The 17,756-nt window shown below is 52.4% G+C and overlaps 1 protein-coding gene across 2 annotated transcripts; it reads right to left on the bottom strand.

Annotated features, from left to right (window-relative positions):
- Positions 1 to 615: 615 nt before the first annotated feature.
- Positions 616 to 16,798, bottom strand: ERBB3 (erb-b2 receptor tyrosine kinase 3). 2 transcript variants are annotated; one of them, XM_014548095.1, is made up of 27 exons: positions 16,276 to 16,797; positions 15,571 to 15,757; positions 14,735 to 14,860; positions 14,026 to 14,091; positions 13,735 to 13,853; positions 13,480 to 13,621; positions 12,995 to 13,108; positions 12,785 to 12,905; positions 8,582 to 8,655; positions 8,319 to 8,409; positions 7,851 to 8,056; positions 7,511 to 7,640; positions 7,080 to 7,170; positions 6,713 to 6,867; positions 6,266 to 6,319; positions 5,776 to 5,917; positions 5,098 to 5,217; positions 4,903 to 5,001; positions 4,521 to 4,706; positions 4,201 to 4,356; positions 3,881 to 3,956; positions 3,571 to 3,717; positions 3,379 to 3,476; positions 3,108 to 3,296; positions 2,888 to 2,959; positions 2,405 to 2,696; positions 616 to 2,281 (listed from the first exon to the last, which is right to left on the bottom strand). In XM_014548095.1, the coding sequence occupies exons 1-27, from the start codon at positions 16,330 to 16,332 to the stop codon at positions 1,755 to 1,757; spliced, it is 3,837 nt and encodes a 1,278-aa protein (XP_014403581.1). In that variant the 5' UTR covers positions 16,333 to 16,797; the 3' UTR covers positions 616 to 1,754. The 2 variants fall into 2 exon arrangements, with proteins under 2 accessions (XP_014403581.1, XP_014403582.1); XM_014548096.1 differs by lacking the exon at positions 6,266 to 6,319 and having other exon boundaries at positions 16,276 to 16,798.
- Positions 16,799 to 17,756: the final 958 nt, after the last annotated feature.

Raw genomic sequence — 17,756 nt, 5'->3', positions numbered from 1 at the left:
AACAATGAGAGGGAATCCTTGATGGGCTGCCTCCTGCACACCCCAGCGACCCCTCAACCGGCTGCAACCGCGAATGTGCCCTGAGAGGGGAATCCAATGGTGACCTCCCGGTTCAAAGGTCAATGCTCAACCAGTGAGCCATGCTGGCCCGGCTTTTTAAATTTTTTATTTTTAGAGGATGTTTATTAAAGCTGGGGACAGTGAAACAAGGAAGGGCCTAAGATAGAAGCAACAGAAAAGAGACTAGGTGGGGAAATGAGCCTAGGCTGGGCTGCTTTGGCTTACGAAGAAGTCAGAGAAAAGGGGGCCTGAGGACTGGGGTGAGGGGGTTAGCTGAGGGTGAACTGCTGCTGCCAATTGTTGCTCTGATTGCAAGTCTTTGGGATCCCTCAGAGTTTAGGAAATGGGTGCCTGAGGGGGGAGGAAAGGTGCAGGCATGCTCCTGGAGGGAGAGCATGCTAAGGGGATGCAAGGAAAAGCAGGGTTGGAGAAAGCTGCATGGAACAGAGTAGGACCGTCGGAAAACAAAGCAGGAAAAAAAGGTAGCTACGTTCTGCTAAGGAGCAAAGGGATGGTCTACCTTACTCAAGATTTTCTTCATTTGACAGACAGAAAGCTGAAAAACTTTGGCATCTTTATTCAGACACGTATAAAAACAAAACAAAAAACTTCAGTGATAGAACAAATATCCCCATTTCCCACCCAATGGGAGAGGTCTGAAGATGGGTCCTCTTTCTATCCCAATCAGAAGCTCCCCATTATTGGGTGAGGACACTTCTAAAAGTGGCTCTTGGGACCCTTGTGAAATCTGTCCCTTGGGTAAGAAGTGGAGATCCTTTACAGCACATGTAAGTTACGGTTTACACAAAAATGTCCAGTTACATTTCCTTCTGACCACCCCCTGCCTGAGATGAGAAGTCTGGGTGTAGGAGGCTGTGGTTGTTGGGGTTAGACTTAATTCAGTGCAAAAACAAGAAGACAATGCCCCTTATATGGGCTCTGGTTTGTGCCTGTTTTCCTTGATACCTTACAGTAAGAGCACACACCTGGGAAGATTTTGAATCCTGGACCTGCCACGTAATCTCTCTTAAGGCTCAGTTCCTTATTTGTAAGGAACTATAACTAGTTCACAGAATTGGTATATGGATTGAGAAAATGCAGGTCAAGTTTAGCACACTGGCACAAAAATAAATGCTCAATTAATAGCAATCATTAATATCTACTCCTGAACTTCCTTCACATGATTTAAAATTTCCCATTCTTTCCAGGGGGTTGGTCATAGCCAAAATTTTACTTTCCCCTGCCAGGTTTTTCCCTTTTTCTTTGCCTTAGGAGTCTGATGGGAAACAAAGGCACACTTTAAAGCCTAGTCTCAACAAGTTAGAGTCTGAGAGAAAGGGACATGATACTGGAGTCATCAAATGGGTACGGGATGTAAGGGAGTAAATCCTTCATATCTCCAGGGAGTTCCCCTGAGAAAGTTGGAGGAATGGGATTGGGAAAGCACACAAAACAGGGGAAACCTTCTACTTTCCAGGGATTGGGAAAGTGAAGAAAGTGCACAGCCAGCTACATGCCACAAGAACTTTGTCCGAGTGTTTCAAAGCCTCCAAAGGTTGGATGGAATTGTCTAGACTGGAGGGGAAATGGGACTGAGACCTGTGAGGGAGGGATGGGGACTTGGGAGAAGAGGGGTACCCTCTAGAGGCACTAGCTGCCATCAACTGCTCCCGGAGTGCCTCAGGGAGCAGGGGTTATGTTCTCTGGGCATTAGCCTTGGGGAAAAGCCTGCTATGCCAGTAATCCGGGTTATCAAAGGCAGAGTCGGTGGCTTCTAAGCTGCGTAGAGTTTTGAGGCGGGTATAATGGACTTGGGGAGCATGGTGTCCAGGCCCCTGGAAGGCTTTCATCTCTTCATACCCTTGTTCAGCTGCTGGGCAGGCCCCCATGGCTGCATAATCCCCCCCAGCACCTCCTCCACCGCGTCGCTTATTCATATATTCATAGTCCTCGTCGGGAGTTGTGCCAGGAGTAGGTATGATGGGCACAGGGTGGAGTGGGCAACTCTGTGTGCTGCCCAGGGAAGCACTGAGGTCTGATCCCACATCCATGTACTCATAACCCAGCTCCTCGAGGGAACCTGGCCTTGGGGGACGAGGTGGACTGTGCCTTCTCCTCCGGTTCATGTATTCGTACTCCTCATCTTCATCTTCTTCTTCGGTACCCAGGACAGAACTGAGACCCACAGAAGAAAGGGTGCCTTCCCGAGAGGATGGAGTACCTAGGGGTTGAGAAGAGAGGCCAGCTATGTGGAGACATTCACAGTAATTAATAGGCAGTAGGGAGAGGAAAGAGTCAGGACGGGCCGGGGGTGGAGGGAGGGCAGGTGTGAGGAATCAGGTACCTTTGAGGTGTGCATCTGGCATGACATAACCATTCACATCCTCTTCCTCTAACCCTGGTGGGGAGAGTGGGGTGACAGGAGTAAGCAGGCTATGGCGCTGGGAATGGTAGGCACTGTCTCCACGTGGCCGCGGGCTCCGGCTCCGGCTTCTACACATGGACACCTTCTCCTGGAGCTCAGCTTCCGAGCCTGTCACGTGGCCCTCAGATGACTCTGATACCATGCGTCCCCGTGGCATTGGGTGCAGAGAGGCTGGACGGGGGCACCGTTCACCCCCACAAACTACAGGCTCCTAAGGAAGAAAAAAATGCACAGAGATTTACACAGCGATGAAGAAAGGAGATTGGGTAGTTCAATGCCTTCTTTTTTTGTAGGACACTGATGAAACCTCAAAGATTTCTACGATCTCCCACACCACCCCTATCATCCTAAGACATTCTGCCACCCAGCATCTCAGCAGCCCCTGAAAGAGACAGACCTTACCTGGCAAGCTTCCCCAAGATTACTCTGGTTCATAGGCATATATCCAGATGATGGACTTGTAAGGCTCTGGCTCTAGGATGAAAACAGAGGTTTGGACAAAGGGAGACATCTCATCACGGGTCCTTTGAGTAGTTAATCTGAGTATCTGTGGGGTTTACGAGGGTGCAGGTGTGCAGAGTGCTCAGGGAGCAGAAAGCCCTGGGTAACTGAAGCGCCTTACCCCACGTGGCCAAGTAAGCGTTCCAACTGGCAGGCTGAGGGCAGAGCCTAGTGTTGTCGCCAGGTTGTCCTCCTCTGCCTCCAAGTCCAGGTCTAGGTCTAGTTCTGGCTCCAGCTCTACTTCCTCCAGTTCCTTGTTTGTCAGAGCAGGTGGCTCCGCCCCAGGGGGAATTCCAGGTCCACTCTCTCTCTATAGGGGCAGGTGATTGTTAAGGTAGATCCTGGTTCCAGCCAAATCCCCTTTGCTCTAAATCTCCTTGACACCTACTCACCTTTATGACCAGATACCGCGGTGGGTCTCGGGCCATCCTCGTGAACTCATTGGCTAGTTCTTTAAAGGTTGGGCGAATGTTCTCATCAATCATCCAACCTGGGGGTAAGATGTGGGAAATAGAGTCATGGGAGGAGAAGGGAGTAGGGAGGGAAGCTGGTTAGCAAACGGCTGGCACCATCAGGTAACTCACACTTGACCATGACCATGTAGACATCAATGGTACAGATCTGGGGCTGTGCCAACCGCTCCCCCTTCTCCAGCAGGTCTGGTACTTCAGCCAACCGCAGCCCTGCATAGGGCTCTGCCCCAAAAGTCATCAGCTCCCAAACCGTCACACCTGGTACAGGAAGACATGACTGGTTGATGGCAAAATAGTGGCAATGGGCATGAAGATGAAGGGAAGGCATGACAATCTGACTCAAGGATCTGAAGGGCTGGAAGATTCTAAGAGGGGGTCTCAAAAGGCAACTGTGGGATTTGGGCCATGCAGACGGACTGACCGTAGCTCCAGACGTCACTCTGGTGTGTGTATTTCCCAAAGTGGATACTCTCGAGGGCCATCCACTTAATTGGAGTCTGGGGGATTAAAGGCAAAGGTGTCACCAATTATTTTCACAAATTACCTTAGCATTTCTAAACCCCAAATTCTCTACATTCTTCTCTTTGTTGCTGTCTCAACTTATATTTCTGGCATCTTCAGGTTCCCCTCCCTGAACTTACCCTACTGCATCTGCTTCCCTCTGGAAGAGACCACTGGCTGCTCCCCATCTCCCTGCTTCATTCCAGCCCCACCTCCTCACCAGCCCTTTGTGTCGCCTACCTTGGCCTCACTGTGTAGTAGCTGTTTATCATCAGGGGGCAGCAGGTCAGCCACCCCAAAATCTGCCACCTGAACCTGACTGGTTGACTTGAGTAGCACATTTCGGGCAGCCAAGTTCCTATGAACCATACCATGCTCCTCAAGGTAGTACATACCCTACAGGAGAAGGAAATATTCTCAGGATCGGGGGATCCATCATTGAGATCCAGAACCACCCCAAACCCTAAAGGTACCACTCAGAACTCCACCCTCCCTGCCTCCTCCCTGCTGGCCCCCAGCCAGGCAGTCCCATCATAGAAACTCCTCCAGGCTCCTCTCACCTTGGCAATTTGTACTCCCCAATTGAGCAGCAGCTGTGGCCCCAGGGACCCCCGGTGCTGTCTCACATGATCCAGCAGGGATCCCAGAGGCAAGTATTGAGTGACAAGCTGCAGAGATGACCCTGGGCACAGTCCCAGCAGCCGTACAATGTGAGCATGGTCTAGGCTGCCAATGGCCAGCATATGCTAAGGGACACAAGAGAAGAGGGGTTATCCAAGGAACAAACAGGTTCACGTACTAGGATACCCAGGCCAGGGCCTCCCCAACATTCCAGTGCATCAACATGGCTCACAGTAGCTGCTGACACAAGACCATGCTTCTGCACAATTGTAACATTGACCTCTTTCCTAGTGGAATACAGAAAACCCTTCCTTCACTTACATCGGTCACAGCTTGAAAACTTTGCCGTCCACTCTTATCCTCAATGACTTTAATGCAGACTGGGATCTTTATTGATTCGCCCTCAGGAATCCACACGCCCTGGGAAGTTTTAAACAGGAGTCAGCCTAAGGCCGTCCTCCCCCGGCCAGCCCTTTCCCCACCTCCCCGGACTTTTACTTTCTGTGGGTCACTCACCTTGTGCACAGTTCCAAAGACGCCTGAGCCAAGTACTTTAAGCTTCCTCAGCTCTGTCTCCTTGAAGACTCTCGCCAAGACTTTGTTAGCCTTCTCACTGGGATCCAGAGGCTCTATGCTCTGGGGAGCAGATGGGAAGGAGGCACTCAGGAAAGCCCACTCCCACGACCCCCTCTGACTCCCTCCTCCTGCGTGGCTGCCAAGAGCAGCAGGGCCCAAAGGGTGGGAGCAGGAAGAGGAGTTGTCTTTAGTCTTCAAAAGCATTGTAGGCATATTAGGGAATAACAGACCCCAAGACAGAGGAAGTTATTTGTGATCATGAGATTAGGAATCTAGAGGGTGGGTTTCCCCTTTGATGGAAGAAAGGAGTTGGTAATCCTATCCCTTGAGTACTTTTATTCAATTCTCTATGTTTTCAAAGCACTTTCACATAGATCATCACTTTCACCATTACAGCCATCATATAAGGATGGATGTTACTATCTCCTCTGTATACAGTCATAAACTGAGGCACAGAAGGAAAGTAACTTCTTCAGAGTCATGCGGCAAATTAATGGCAAAATCGGGGAGAAAGCATGTCTCCCAATTCTCTGGTCAGAGTTATTTCTAGGGATCAAATACCGGGGGAGGAGGAGGCTCTTAAACAGGGCACTTTTCTAGAGTAAGCTACACACTCACCTCACCCCGTTCCAAGTAGCGCCTCATAGCCCTCTTATTCTGAATCCGACGCCCACGCAAATAGAGGATAGTGCTGCCCAGGATCACGAAAATCACTACCAATCCTACTACCACTGCCAAAGCCATCGCCAAGTGCGTTTTGCTGTGGGGTAGAGAAACCTGGCATTACCCTCGGTCCACACCTCCCTTACAATGTCATCTGTACCTGTCCTAAAAGGTATGGTGCAGACCTGGGGCAAGCAGTCAACATTCACAAACATACCCTTGAGCGCTAAAGAGTTAACCTAAATCTGGACCTTCCGAGGCTACTGCGAGTTAATTTTAGAAAGGAAAGGCCAGAAGTCTGGATTCTTGTGCCCCGCGTCCAGTGATAGTGAACTGTACATAGACGGCCAGAAAGGGTAGACTCAACTCTTCCCAGCAGATAACCGCCCTCTCCCTCGCTTCTCTCCCGAATACCCCCAGCTCCCTGTCTCCAAGCCCATCATACCTGATCATCGCCTGTGTTTGGCCTAAACAGTCCTGCAGGTCAGGCCCATTGCACCTAGAGAAGAAAGTCACCTCCTTAAGTGGGAACTGGAGAATCCCATGGGACGCTCCATTGCACCAGCGACAGCATTGTTCCAGACCCTACCATGGCGTCCCATCCTGGAGCCCAAGCACATCCCAAGACATGGGCTCCGTCCCTAGCAGCCCACCCTCCCTGAGTCCCTCTTGTGAGCGAAATGCCTGAGTTGTGTTTATTCCAGGTCCCCAAAATTGTGGTGTAATTTTGTGCTGTTATTGAGTATCCCTTCCTCCAACCCTTCACTCTACAGCTGGGAGTAATTCTTAAATCACAGTTCCTTTCTTCTTTCTCCTCCCTGCACCCTCTTCTCTCCCCCTAGTCTGTACTCCCTCTCCCCTGACCCCCTCTTCTTAACATCCCATCACTGACCCCTGGGTGCAGTTCTCATGGCAGGGCCGACATTCATTCTGAGCATCTGGGAACTTGTAGATGGGGCCCTTGGCACCCAGCACTCCAGAGGGGCAGCTGCTCACACAGTGGGGCCCATCTCGAAAATGGGCACACTGGGCACAAGCATCAGAGCCCTGGGTGGAGAAGAAAAGGTCAGGAAAAATGGGATTCCAGGGTCAATTCCGTATCTCCTAACAGGGACCAACCCAGCCACTCAGGATCCTCCTTCCACAAACCCTAGCATTGTCTGGCCTCCCTGTGCCGGCCTGGAGGCTGGGCCATATCATTCCCTAGATTCTCCAGTGTGGCCTGCCCTCTCCCCGAGACCCTGGTGCCGCTACTGTACCGAGCCATTGCATGTGGCAGTGCCCTCCATGGGCTGGCATTCCGGGTGGCAGGGGAAGCATTCAGCCTCGTGGGCAAACTCACGAGGCTCCCTGCAGTGAGGAAGGGGGGTAGAGATTGGGGGCGGTCACTCGGAATAGCCCTATCCCAGGGCCCCATCCCTCCACCCCTTCTTTTTTTAAAAAATATATTTTTATTGATTTCAGAGAGGAAGGAAGAGGGAGAGAGACAGAAACATCAATGATGAGAGAGAATCATTGATCGGCTGCCTCCTGCACGCCCCCTACTGGGTATCGAGCCCACAACTCCGGCATGTGCCCTTGACTGGAATTGAACCTGGGACCCTTCAGTCCGCAGGCCAATGCTCTATCCACTGAGCCAAAGCAGCTAGGGCCCTCCAGCCCTAATTAACTCCGTCCCTCCTGTCCGTACCCATTCAGAAAGTTGCAGTGGGTCACACAGACACCTCCTCGGCTGTAGTTTCGACAGGATAGGCACTGACCAGGGCCTGGGCCCCAGCATCCCCCAGAGCAGAGTGGGTCACACACCTTGCCCTCTGCCACTGGAAAGGAAGGGGTGGGTCAGGAGGAGTCTGAGGTCTCCCCTCGGACCCTCCCCTGAATACTTCCTCCTTACTGCTTCCAGCCCAACATCCCTCTCTCCTTGGCTCCACCCCCGGCCCCCCATCCCTACTCCCACTTCCAGGGCAGAACAGTCCTTCCACCCCTCTCCCAACTCCCTCTTCCCACCTCCCAGCGGGCCTCTCCCTCACCGCAGTCTCTGCGGAGCCGGTTATGCTTGATGTCTAGTCTCTCCTCAGAAGGCCCTCGAAGCAGCCTGGTCCAGTTGAGAGAATGGTGGTAGCAGAGCTGCCGATTGGCACTTATGTAGATACGCCCAGCACTTATTTCTTTCAAGGATCGGAAGCCCAGAGATGTTATGTTCAAGTTCTTCATGATCAACAATGAGAAGCCCCGGCTGAGAACAAGGAGACGGGATGAGAGGGGAAACGGCAAAAGGAAAATGTACCACGTGGCGGGCTCATTTCCGTTCAACAACCTGCTCTGGCTATGAGACACACTGAAAGAGACTCCTCCCTCCTTCTGCCTTTTCTCCATCAAATTCTCAGACCCTGTGGGGCTGCCGTCTGAGAAAATGCCTTCCTTGATTTTCACTCACAGGCGCCCAAGAAGCAGAGTTCATTACCTGGAGATGCTATCACCTCCACACTCTTACTCACTTGTAGAGGCTTCTGCCCCCGATGGTCGTCAGGTTGGAAAAGACACTAAAGTTGTGCATGTGGGGAGGCCAGGACTGAATGTTCAGGTAGCCTGAGGGGTTGGAGAGAGGTATATGAACAAGAGCCTTCTTCTCTCCCTCTTTCTCAGGTTCTCCTGGTCCCTCCCCTGTTGCTTGAAACTTGATTTTTCTCAAGTGGTTACACTATAATTTGTGCCAATGGTTGATCTTTTCTTCTCAGAAAGTGTAGCTTCTCCCACTCACCAGTGATCTCCCGTACTGTCCGGAAGACACTGAGCTTCTCAGGGTCCAAGGCAGGGATCTTGTGCCAAGGGTCTCTGAAGAGAACAGTAAAAAACAGTCAACAAGGTAGCGGTATAGGCCATTGGTAATGAGCGCCTAACCTCAGAACTTAGTTTCTAAATACCATTCTCCATTGAAAGGACAGAGCTCCTTAGATAGATAGCTGGGGCAGGAGAAATACAACAGGAACCTACAGCATCTTTTTTTTTTTTAAATTGATTTTTAGAGAGAGGAAGGAAGAGAAAGAGAGAAACGTCAATGTGAGAGCGAAACATCACATCGCTCAGTTGCCTCTTGCACATGACCAGGAATCCAACCTGCAACCTGGGAATCGAACCTGCCACAACCCAACATTCCAACCAATTGAACCACACCGGCCGGTGCCAGCGTACAGCATCTTGCAGAGAAAACTAAGCAAATGTTCAAATAATGAGGGGGTCCAAACCCAAAGAACACAGGAACCAACTTGAAGGGGCCCCCAGAAACCCTACTAGAGACAAGTGGACACCAAAATAATGATTGTAAAAGATTATAAACCATTGAATAAAACAAATACCCACACTGACTAGATAGATCAATAGATAGGTAGGTAGGAAGGGAAGACTCTTCCTAACACTAGAACGCCAACAAATAAATGCAGAAGGAATAATGGAATTAGAAAATAATTACCTAGCAATTCTCATTAGAAAATTAATTCAGGCGAAATCTCCCCACAAGATACTTATTAAGCCCTGGACGGTTCTGCTCAGTGGTTACAGTGTCAGCCTACGAACCGAAGGGTCTCAGGTTCGATTCCCGGCCCACTTTGGGGGCGTGTGGAAGGCAACCAATCAATGTGTTTCTCTCACATCAATGTCTCTCTCTCTCCCCCTCCTAAAAAATCAATGGAGAAAATATTGTCGTGTAAGGATTAACAACAACAACAACAACAAAAAACATGCCTGGCAGCAGTGGCTCAGTGGTTAAGCATCGACCTATGAACAAGGGGGTCACGGATCAATTCCCAGTCAGGGCACAAGTCTGGGTTTCGGACTTGATCCCCCTGATTGTGCAGGAGGTATCAATGATGATTCTCTCTCATCATTGATGTTTCTATCTCTCCCACCCTCTCTCTCCCTTCCTCTCTGAAATTATATATATACACACACACACACACACTAGAGGCCTATTGCACGAAGAGATCCGTGCAATAGGCCTTCCTTTTCCCTGGCTGCTGCTGGCACTGGTTTTCCTCCAGCACCTGGGGCCCAGGCCTTCGCTCTGGCCAAGTTCTGGCCGGAGCCGGCCCCGGAAACGTCAGGCCTTGCATATTTATATATATACTAGAGGCCCGGTGCACAAAAATTCACTGGGGTGCCTGGCCAGCCTGGATGAGGGGATGATGGCTGTTTGCAGCTGGTCACACCCCCTTCAGGGTGGGGGTCCCCACTGGGGTGCCTGGCCAGCCTGGATGAGGGGATGATGGCTGTTTGCAGCTGGTCACACCCCCTTCAGGGTGGGGGTCCCCACTGGGGTGCCTGGCCAGCCTGGATGAGGGGATGATGGCTGTTTGCAGCTGGTCACACCCCCTTCAGGGTGGGGGTCCCCACTGGGGTGCCTGGCCAGCCTGGATGAGGGGATGATGGCTGTTTGCAGCTGGTCACACCCCCTTCAGGGTGGGGGTCCCCACTGGGGTGCCTGGCCAGCCTGGATGAGGGGATGATGGCTGTTTGCAGCTGGTCACACCCCCTTCAGGGTGGGGGTCCCCACTGGGGTGCCTGGCCAGCCTGGATGAGGGGATGATGGCTGTTTGCAGCTGGTCACACCCCCTTCAGGGTGGGGGTCCCCACTGGGGTGCCTGGCCAGCCTGGATGAGGGGATGATGGCTGTTTGCAGCTGGTCACACACCCTTCAGGGTGGGGGTCCCCACTGGGGTGCCTGGCCAGCCTGGATGAGGGGATGATGGCTGTTTGCAGCTGGTCACACCCCCTTCAGGGTGGGGGTCCCCACTGGGGTGCCTGGCCAGTCTGGCTGAGGGGCTGAGGGCCGTTTTCAGGTTGGCGGGTGACTGAAGCTCCCAACTGCTCCTTTTTTTCTTTTTTTTTTTTTTTATTCTGGGCCAGCTTTAGCTCTGAGGCCTCGCTGCTGAAAACATTGATACAATGTTGCGGTCGGCTGGCTGAACCTGGCTGACTGACAGCCGGTGTCTGGGGTTTTGTTTAGCTTCTTATTTGCAACATAGTACATAGTTGCTTAGAGTTGCAGCTGAGAGGGCGGCAGCGGCAGGGAACGTTGGAGTCCGAAGTCACTGGAGAAAGCAAGCCTCCCTGCTCGCTTCAGTGCATGGCTGCCGGCCACCATCTTGGCTGACAGTTAATTTGCATAAGGATATGCTGATTAGCCAATGGGAAGGGTAGCGGTCGTACGCTAATTACCATGTTTCTCTTTTATTAGTGTAGATATAAAAAGCATAACTTGGCCCTATCCGATTTGACTCAATGGATAGAGCGTCAGTCTGTGGACTGAAGGGTCCCAGGTTTGATTCCAGTCAAGGGCACATGCCCGGGTTTCGGGCTTGATCCCCAGTAGGGGGTGTACAGGAGGCAGCTAATCAATGATTCTGTCTCATCATTGATGTTTCAATCTCTCCCTTCCTCTCCCTTTCTCTCTCTGAAATCAGTAAAAAAATATTTTTTTGAAAAAGCATAACTTGAACAGGAATGTAAAGTACAGCAAAGTTTTGCAATATAGTCATAATACTGCAATATGTATGGTGCCAGGTGGGCACTGAAAATATCAGGGGACACTATGTAAAGTGTATGATTGTCTAGCCACTATGCTGCACACCTGAAACCAATGCAAAATAATACTGAAAGTAAACTGTAATTGAAAATTTTAAATAATAAACTTTAAAAAAAAATTTTTTTAAATATATTTATATTGGTTTCAGAGAGGAAGAGAAAGGGAGAGATAGAAACATCCATGATGGGAAAGAATCATGGATCGGCTGCCTCCTGCATGCCCCACACTGGGGATTGAGCCATGACGTCTTGGTTCATAGGTTGACGCTCAACCACTGAGCTGCGCCGGACAGGCGATAAACTTTTTTTTTTTTTTAAAGCATAACTTAGAGACTCTAAGTATGAGGAACCATCACAAAATCCAAACCGAGGAAGGTTCGACCTGTTGCCTGACCTGTACTCATCAATAATGTCAATGTCATGAACTGTTACAGATTAAAGAAGACTGAAGAGATATAACAACTGAATACAATGTGTGATCCAGGACATTGTGAGACAGAGTGAAATGTGTGTGTGTAGAAAGAAAGAGAAATAATAAAGCATCTATATATATAAAAGCCTAAGCAACCATAACTACCGGTTGACCAGTAGCTATGACATGCACTGACCACCAGGGGACAGACACTCAATGCAGGAACTGCCCCCTGGTGATCAGTGCACTCCCACAGCCAACCTCCCATGGCCAGCCAACCTACCTTGGCCCCCGCCACCCCCCACCCCCATCCCTCCAGCCCCATCCAGCAACCAGCGGGCCCCCAGGTCCCTGGCCAGCAGCCAGCAGGCCCCAGCTGGCTTGGCCCCGATTGGGACTGGGCGAGACAACCCTGATAAGCCCTAATCACCAGCCAGGCCTAGGGACCCCAGGCCTCTAGTATGGTATAATGTTAACATTTGGGGGATCTGAATAGGGGGATCTGAACAAAGAGTGTATAGGAAATCCTAATACCATTTTTGCAACTTTAGTGTAGATCTAAAATTCTGTCAAAACAAAATAAGAAAACAGGTGGCTGTAATGTTACACACACATATATACACACGCACTTTAAACGGATCAGAAAGTCCCTTTGCTCTCTGTGGCTCTTCTCTAATGAACAGAACTAGGGGAAATAGCTGGCAGATTTTTATCTAAACTTAAGAAAACTTTAAGGAGGACACAGTGTTCCTGTCCCTTGCCATTCAGCTGGGTGATGTCAGACTGCTTAGGGATATGTCTGAGGGGGCTCACACCCTAGTGGAAGTTGAGTTAAGCACTGTCAGGTCCTTTGTGATTTCTAAGATTTTATGATTTAGTTTCCTAATCAGCTTCACATATGAAGCGTGAAGCCGATGCAATGAACTGTGAGGGGATGTATGGGGTGGGGGAAGAGAAGGCAGAATCTCTAACCCATTGAGGCCAGTGATGAGAAAGTCCAGGTTGCCCAGGATCTTGGTGCAGTTCACAAATCCATCAATGTTGCTCGAGTCCACAGTCTGGTATCGGCTCCCAGAGCCGGTCCCCTCACAAGCTGCAAACAAAAAAAGAGGCTCAGTGAGGGTTGAGGGAGAGGGTCGAGTAGTCTCAGGGTAAAGGATGTCTTTTCACCAACTTCCTTACCTTTGGGGCACAGCCCCCCACACGGTTCACATATCTTGAGTCCGTTTTTATCCACTTCCATCTTGTCAGGAGGACAGGCCCTGACACACGACGTCTGATCCACCACGAAGTTGTCTAGGGAAAAGGGGGCACCCACGGCGGTGAGGGAGGAGCCCTGCCGCTCCCGCCTGAACCTTGCTCCCTCCTGCTCTGCGCTGGATCTGCCCCAACCCACCACCCGAGGTTCCTCAGTGCCGTCCTATGGATCAGGAAGGCCCTTGGCTCTGGGTTGTTCCAAGGAGCAGAGCTCGGTGCAATTGCTGGGAGACACAGGGAAGGTCATGAGAGGCTGGGACATAGGGGTCATTCCCTGGGGCTGGTGGATGATCACAACCGTTTGCCCTCGAAGGCCCCTACTCACCACCCAACTCGATCCCTTTTGCCTCCTACAATTTAGTCTAAACTGCGGGTTCCATTATCATGGTTTCTTCCTTTCAGATACTCACGGGGACAGCTGGCTACACAAACTCCTCCATACTGATACTTGGTGTGAGGATTGGGTTCCAGCTGGAAAGTCAGCTTGTTGTAGACAAGAGGCTGTGGACACTGGCGTACACAGGCTCCACTGTCATTGAAGAGCCGGCAGGCCTAGGCACACAGGAGACTCATAAAACTCATGCTGCATTAGGTCCCCCTCCTCCCCCCAACAGAGCCCACATGGCCACCCCGGAACCCAGGCAAATGGTGCTAACAGTACGTACAAAGCAGTCGGTGTCCTGAGGGCCTGAGCAGCCCCCTGCACACTCATCATGGCAGCACTGGTTGGGGTCGGGCCCAAAGCAGTGACCATTACACTGAGGCGCACAGATGGTCTTGGTCACTAGGGAAGGAGAGAAAGCTTGGCTGTCAGGGTTCTCAGCCCTGCGTTCTGAGGCCCCTGCTCACCCTCTTGCCCTCCAGGCTCATCCCTACCCACCATGGTGGCCCAGGCTGGGGAGGGCAGGGATACGAACGGGAATGAATTTAAGGATTTGAGAGGGAAGTAAACGCACATGTCTGGCAGTCTTTTGGTCCGGGACCCCAGCATCGCCCCTTGCAGACCTCATGACACGGCTCACCTAGTCGGGAGGGAAAGCGACACAAGAGGCCATCAAGGGTGAGAGAAAGACTTGCCTGAATCAACAGGGAATGACGTCAGCACACAGGCACCTGAGCCCCAGGAAGCAAAGAGCCAGGCAGCGCCCCTCCTTGCCCATGCAGAGCAGGGTGGGGCTCAAGCGAACCTGTCAACAAGGGGTGGAGCCACGCCTCCACCTCGCCCACAGGGCAGCCAAAGGGGAGGGTCTGGGGCAAATGCCAAGCTCAGCCCCAGGCCCAACCCCGGCACTTGGTTCCTTCTTGGCAAACTAAACCCAGTAGGATTGCACGCGTGTGAGTGGACAGGCAGGAGCAGACTGCGGTCAGGGGTAGGTAGGTTCTGAGGAAAGGGGAGGTGGTTGTTGTGGAAAGCGAAATGGATGGAGTCCAAAGATCTGGCTTCCCCACTTAGTGCAGAGTCTTTGGCCCCTTTTCTTGACATACTGCTTCTGCGGTTTGGATTCCCGGGGACTGACCTGCTCCCTCCTGGCAGGCTCCTCGGGTCTAGGGCCTGGGGTGTTTGCTCAGTGGAGAGGAGGGTTCAGATTAGGGTTGACGATGACGGGAAAGGAGTCACTCTGGTTTGGGGGGGACAGGGGAGTAATCTTGATCAGGGCCACTCACAGCTCCTCCCATTGTCCTTCACCACGATCTCGGCGTCTCGGTCCCTCACGATGTCCCTCCAGTCAATGGTGTCCATGTGACAAAGTTTATCATTCTTCTCAATATACACGCCCCCTGACAGAATCTCTGAGACAGAGAAGTGACAGGGTTAAGGGCTGCAGCAGGCCTCCTCCCCTTAACCTCCCCACTTCCAAATGCCCCCCCCCCCCGTCTCCCCTAATCTCAGAAGCAGGGGAAATGGGGCAGACGGACATGTCCAACTAAATCCAAAATGCAGAGAAGGCTGGCCTGGGGAGGCAGAGGAGGAGCCAGGCTGAAAGAAACCCCCGCCTCCTCAGACACCTGTCCAGATCCGGTTTAGCCAGTGGGGGAGGGGAAGGAAAAGGAGTGAAGATTCCTGACTCAACACCCCACCCCCTTCTCCTGCCCTACCTGTGTGTTTTTCAACTGACTGGGACAGGGAGAAGTAGAAGGCTGCCAGGTGGTACTTAACCCCTATATTCCTCCAGCGTGTGGGGAACTGTGAGGGGGTTGGTAGGATTCTAATTCCTGGGGAAGGAGGCATCTCAGGCTACACTGTACTTTGAAGTTAGAGGAATGTGGCTCACTGATCCAGCTCCGGTCCCAGCCCCACCAGGACATAAGGACCCTCCCCCTGGGCAGAGGCCACCAGCTCCCGTCGGAGCCCTAAAGGACTGGTGGCCTTTCAGATGAGCGGTCAAAGTGGGCGGCACCTTGGGAGGGGCACTTGAGAGTGAGCAGTCCTGGACTGTCCCCAAGGAGGCACCTGCCAGCGACAGGCTGAGGGGCAAGACCAGGAGTCGTCAGGAGCTGACCTGTGAGCTGGGTGAAGCCGAGCTGGCGCAGAGCGTGGCTGGAGTTGGTGTTGTAGTTCAACATGACGAAGATGGCAAACTTCCCGTCGTACACCTGGGTGCCCCGCACCACGCGGAGGTTGGGCAGGGGCAGCGTGGAGAACTCGTTCATGGCCACAAGGACATAGCCGGTCACTTCTCGAATCCACTGTGATGGAGCCGATGGTGTCAGGGAGAGATGAGACAGGACAAAACGTCTCAATCCCCTCTCCCTCCATGCGGCCTTCAGGAACCCCTAACTCCTCCAATCCCTTCTGCCAGTGAAAAGAGGCAGCAGAAATGATGGAGGGATTCTGGTCTCCCTCCCTTTCCTTTTCAGAGCTCCTCACGCCAGGAGGGTCCTTGCTTGGTTCCTTACCCACTTCCCCCGGTGCCTCTCGGTCCTCAGGTGTTTCTCTACATCAGTCCCAGCGTAGAACGCCACCCTGCCCCTGCCCCTACCCCTGCCCCTGCCCCTCTCTCGGCCAGCCCTGGTGTATCCCTGGTTACAGAGGCCAAACCAGAGGTCCAAGAGTCCAGTCACTGACCCCATAGACACACAAATTTGGATCTTAGGGACTTTCGGGTCTTAGAAAGGCTCACCTCCAGCAGAGGGTGGCCCTGAGGAAGGGACGGTGTCTGTGGGGAGGAGAAGGGGGACAGGTGGAGGGAGTCGGGCACTCTAACCTGCAGGAAGGAGAGGTCAGCGTTGTGTCCTGTGAGCACAATCTCCAGGTTCCCCATCACCACCTCACACCTCTCGTACTGCTTGTGCAGGGTCTGGTATTGGTTCTCAGCATCGCCGGTCACACTCAGACCATTCAAAGTCCCGGGACACACTGTTCAAAGTGGAGCAGCAAGAGTGGCAGAGGGCTGGACACAAGTTTTCAGCCCCGTCCCGAGCCCACCCTCTGGGTCGCCCTTTCCCGGTGATCTTCAGCAGGATCAGGGGGCTGCCTCCACCCCTCACCCCTTCAGATAGACACGAAGGCCTTTGTTGTTAGTCTGAGAGCCTGAACTTTCTTTCCTCAGAACCCCCCTCACCATTCCCCCGAACAGGAAGGTGAAAAGGTTTCCGTTTTCCCCCAGACCTCCTCGGTGCCTCTTTCGGTTCCTAGGGGGTTAATCAAGGAGGATGTGGGGCTTTCCCCCTCCCTGGACAGAAGTTAGAAAAGGACACAACTTGGTCACCCTCCTCCTCTTCCCCTCCCCCTCCACCCTCTACCCCCGTCCTGCCTCTAAGTCCTGGAATAAATATCTCTTTGGGGCTAGCACACAGCCCCTATTGTGTCTACCGAGGGTGGGATGGGGGCAGTGCCTGGGGCCACAGCCCAGCCCACAATGAGGCGATTCTATATAGGAGGAGGGGGCTGCCCCACCCTGTCCCCAGACACCCTGCCCTCGGCAGCACCCCCTCCACCCTCAAGTCTTGGGCTCAGACAAGTGATCTCACTAGAGGGGGGAGCTCTGGGGCTGGTGGTGGGGTCAATGTGAGCTTTGTCTTTAAAGCTGCAAGATAAGGAGCTGGTTGCCTACCCTGCAACCCCCTTCCTAAACTCTGGCTTCCTTCGCACTCCCTTCTCCTATCCCAACACACTCCAGCCCCCTCAGCATCACTGTCCAGCCTAGAGTATTTTCCAGCAAATGCAGAGGCCTGGAGGGAAAGGGCAGCAGACTCCCGCACACTAAGCCAGTTTTATTGTCAAAAGATTCATTCAAAAGCCTTCCAACATGGCAACCGCACTGACACGAGGTAGAGCCTAGACTCGAGGTCCATGAGGCCTGTTGGCCTTGCAGGACCTAGAAGCTACAGGAAATCTTGACCCTGAATCCCCATTCCCATCTCTTCCCTCTGGTTCCTGAAAGAGGGGGAGGGGTGGGGTGGGGGTGAAGAGATACCACCTGTTCCAACCACCCTTCCCTGAGGCGGTGGCAGCTTTAGTGGGAGGCAGGAGCAGGAAAGGAGGGAGGGTGGGAAGTTGGTGAGGCCCCAACTCCTCCTCCTAGAGACACCCTTACTCTGACCACTGGACCTTTGAGGGCACCCATTCCCTCTAACTCCCCACAAAGGGAAGGGACAGACTGGCAGCTCCCAGAAGAGCCTGGGAACTCCAGGGTCCTTGGGCTGAGAAGAAATAGACTAGGAAAGGTTAGTCACTTCTGGAACA

This window comes from Myotis brandtii, unplaced genomic scaffold (assembly GCF_000412655.1).
Source record: "Myotis brandtii unplaced genomic scaffold, ASM41265v1 scaffold496, whole genome shotgun sequence".
NCBI classification, from domain to species: domain Eukaryota; kingdom Metazoa; phylum Chordata; class Mammalia; order Chiroptera; family Vespertilionidae; genus Myotis; species Myotis brandtii.
This window is presented reverse-complemented; position numbering and strand designations above follow the sequence as displayed.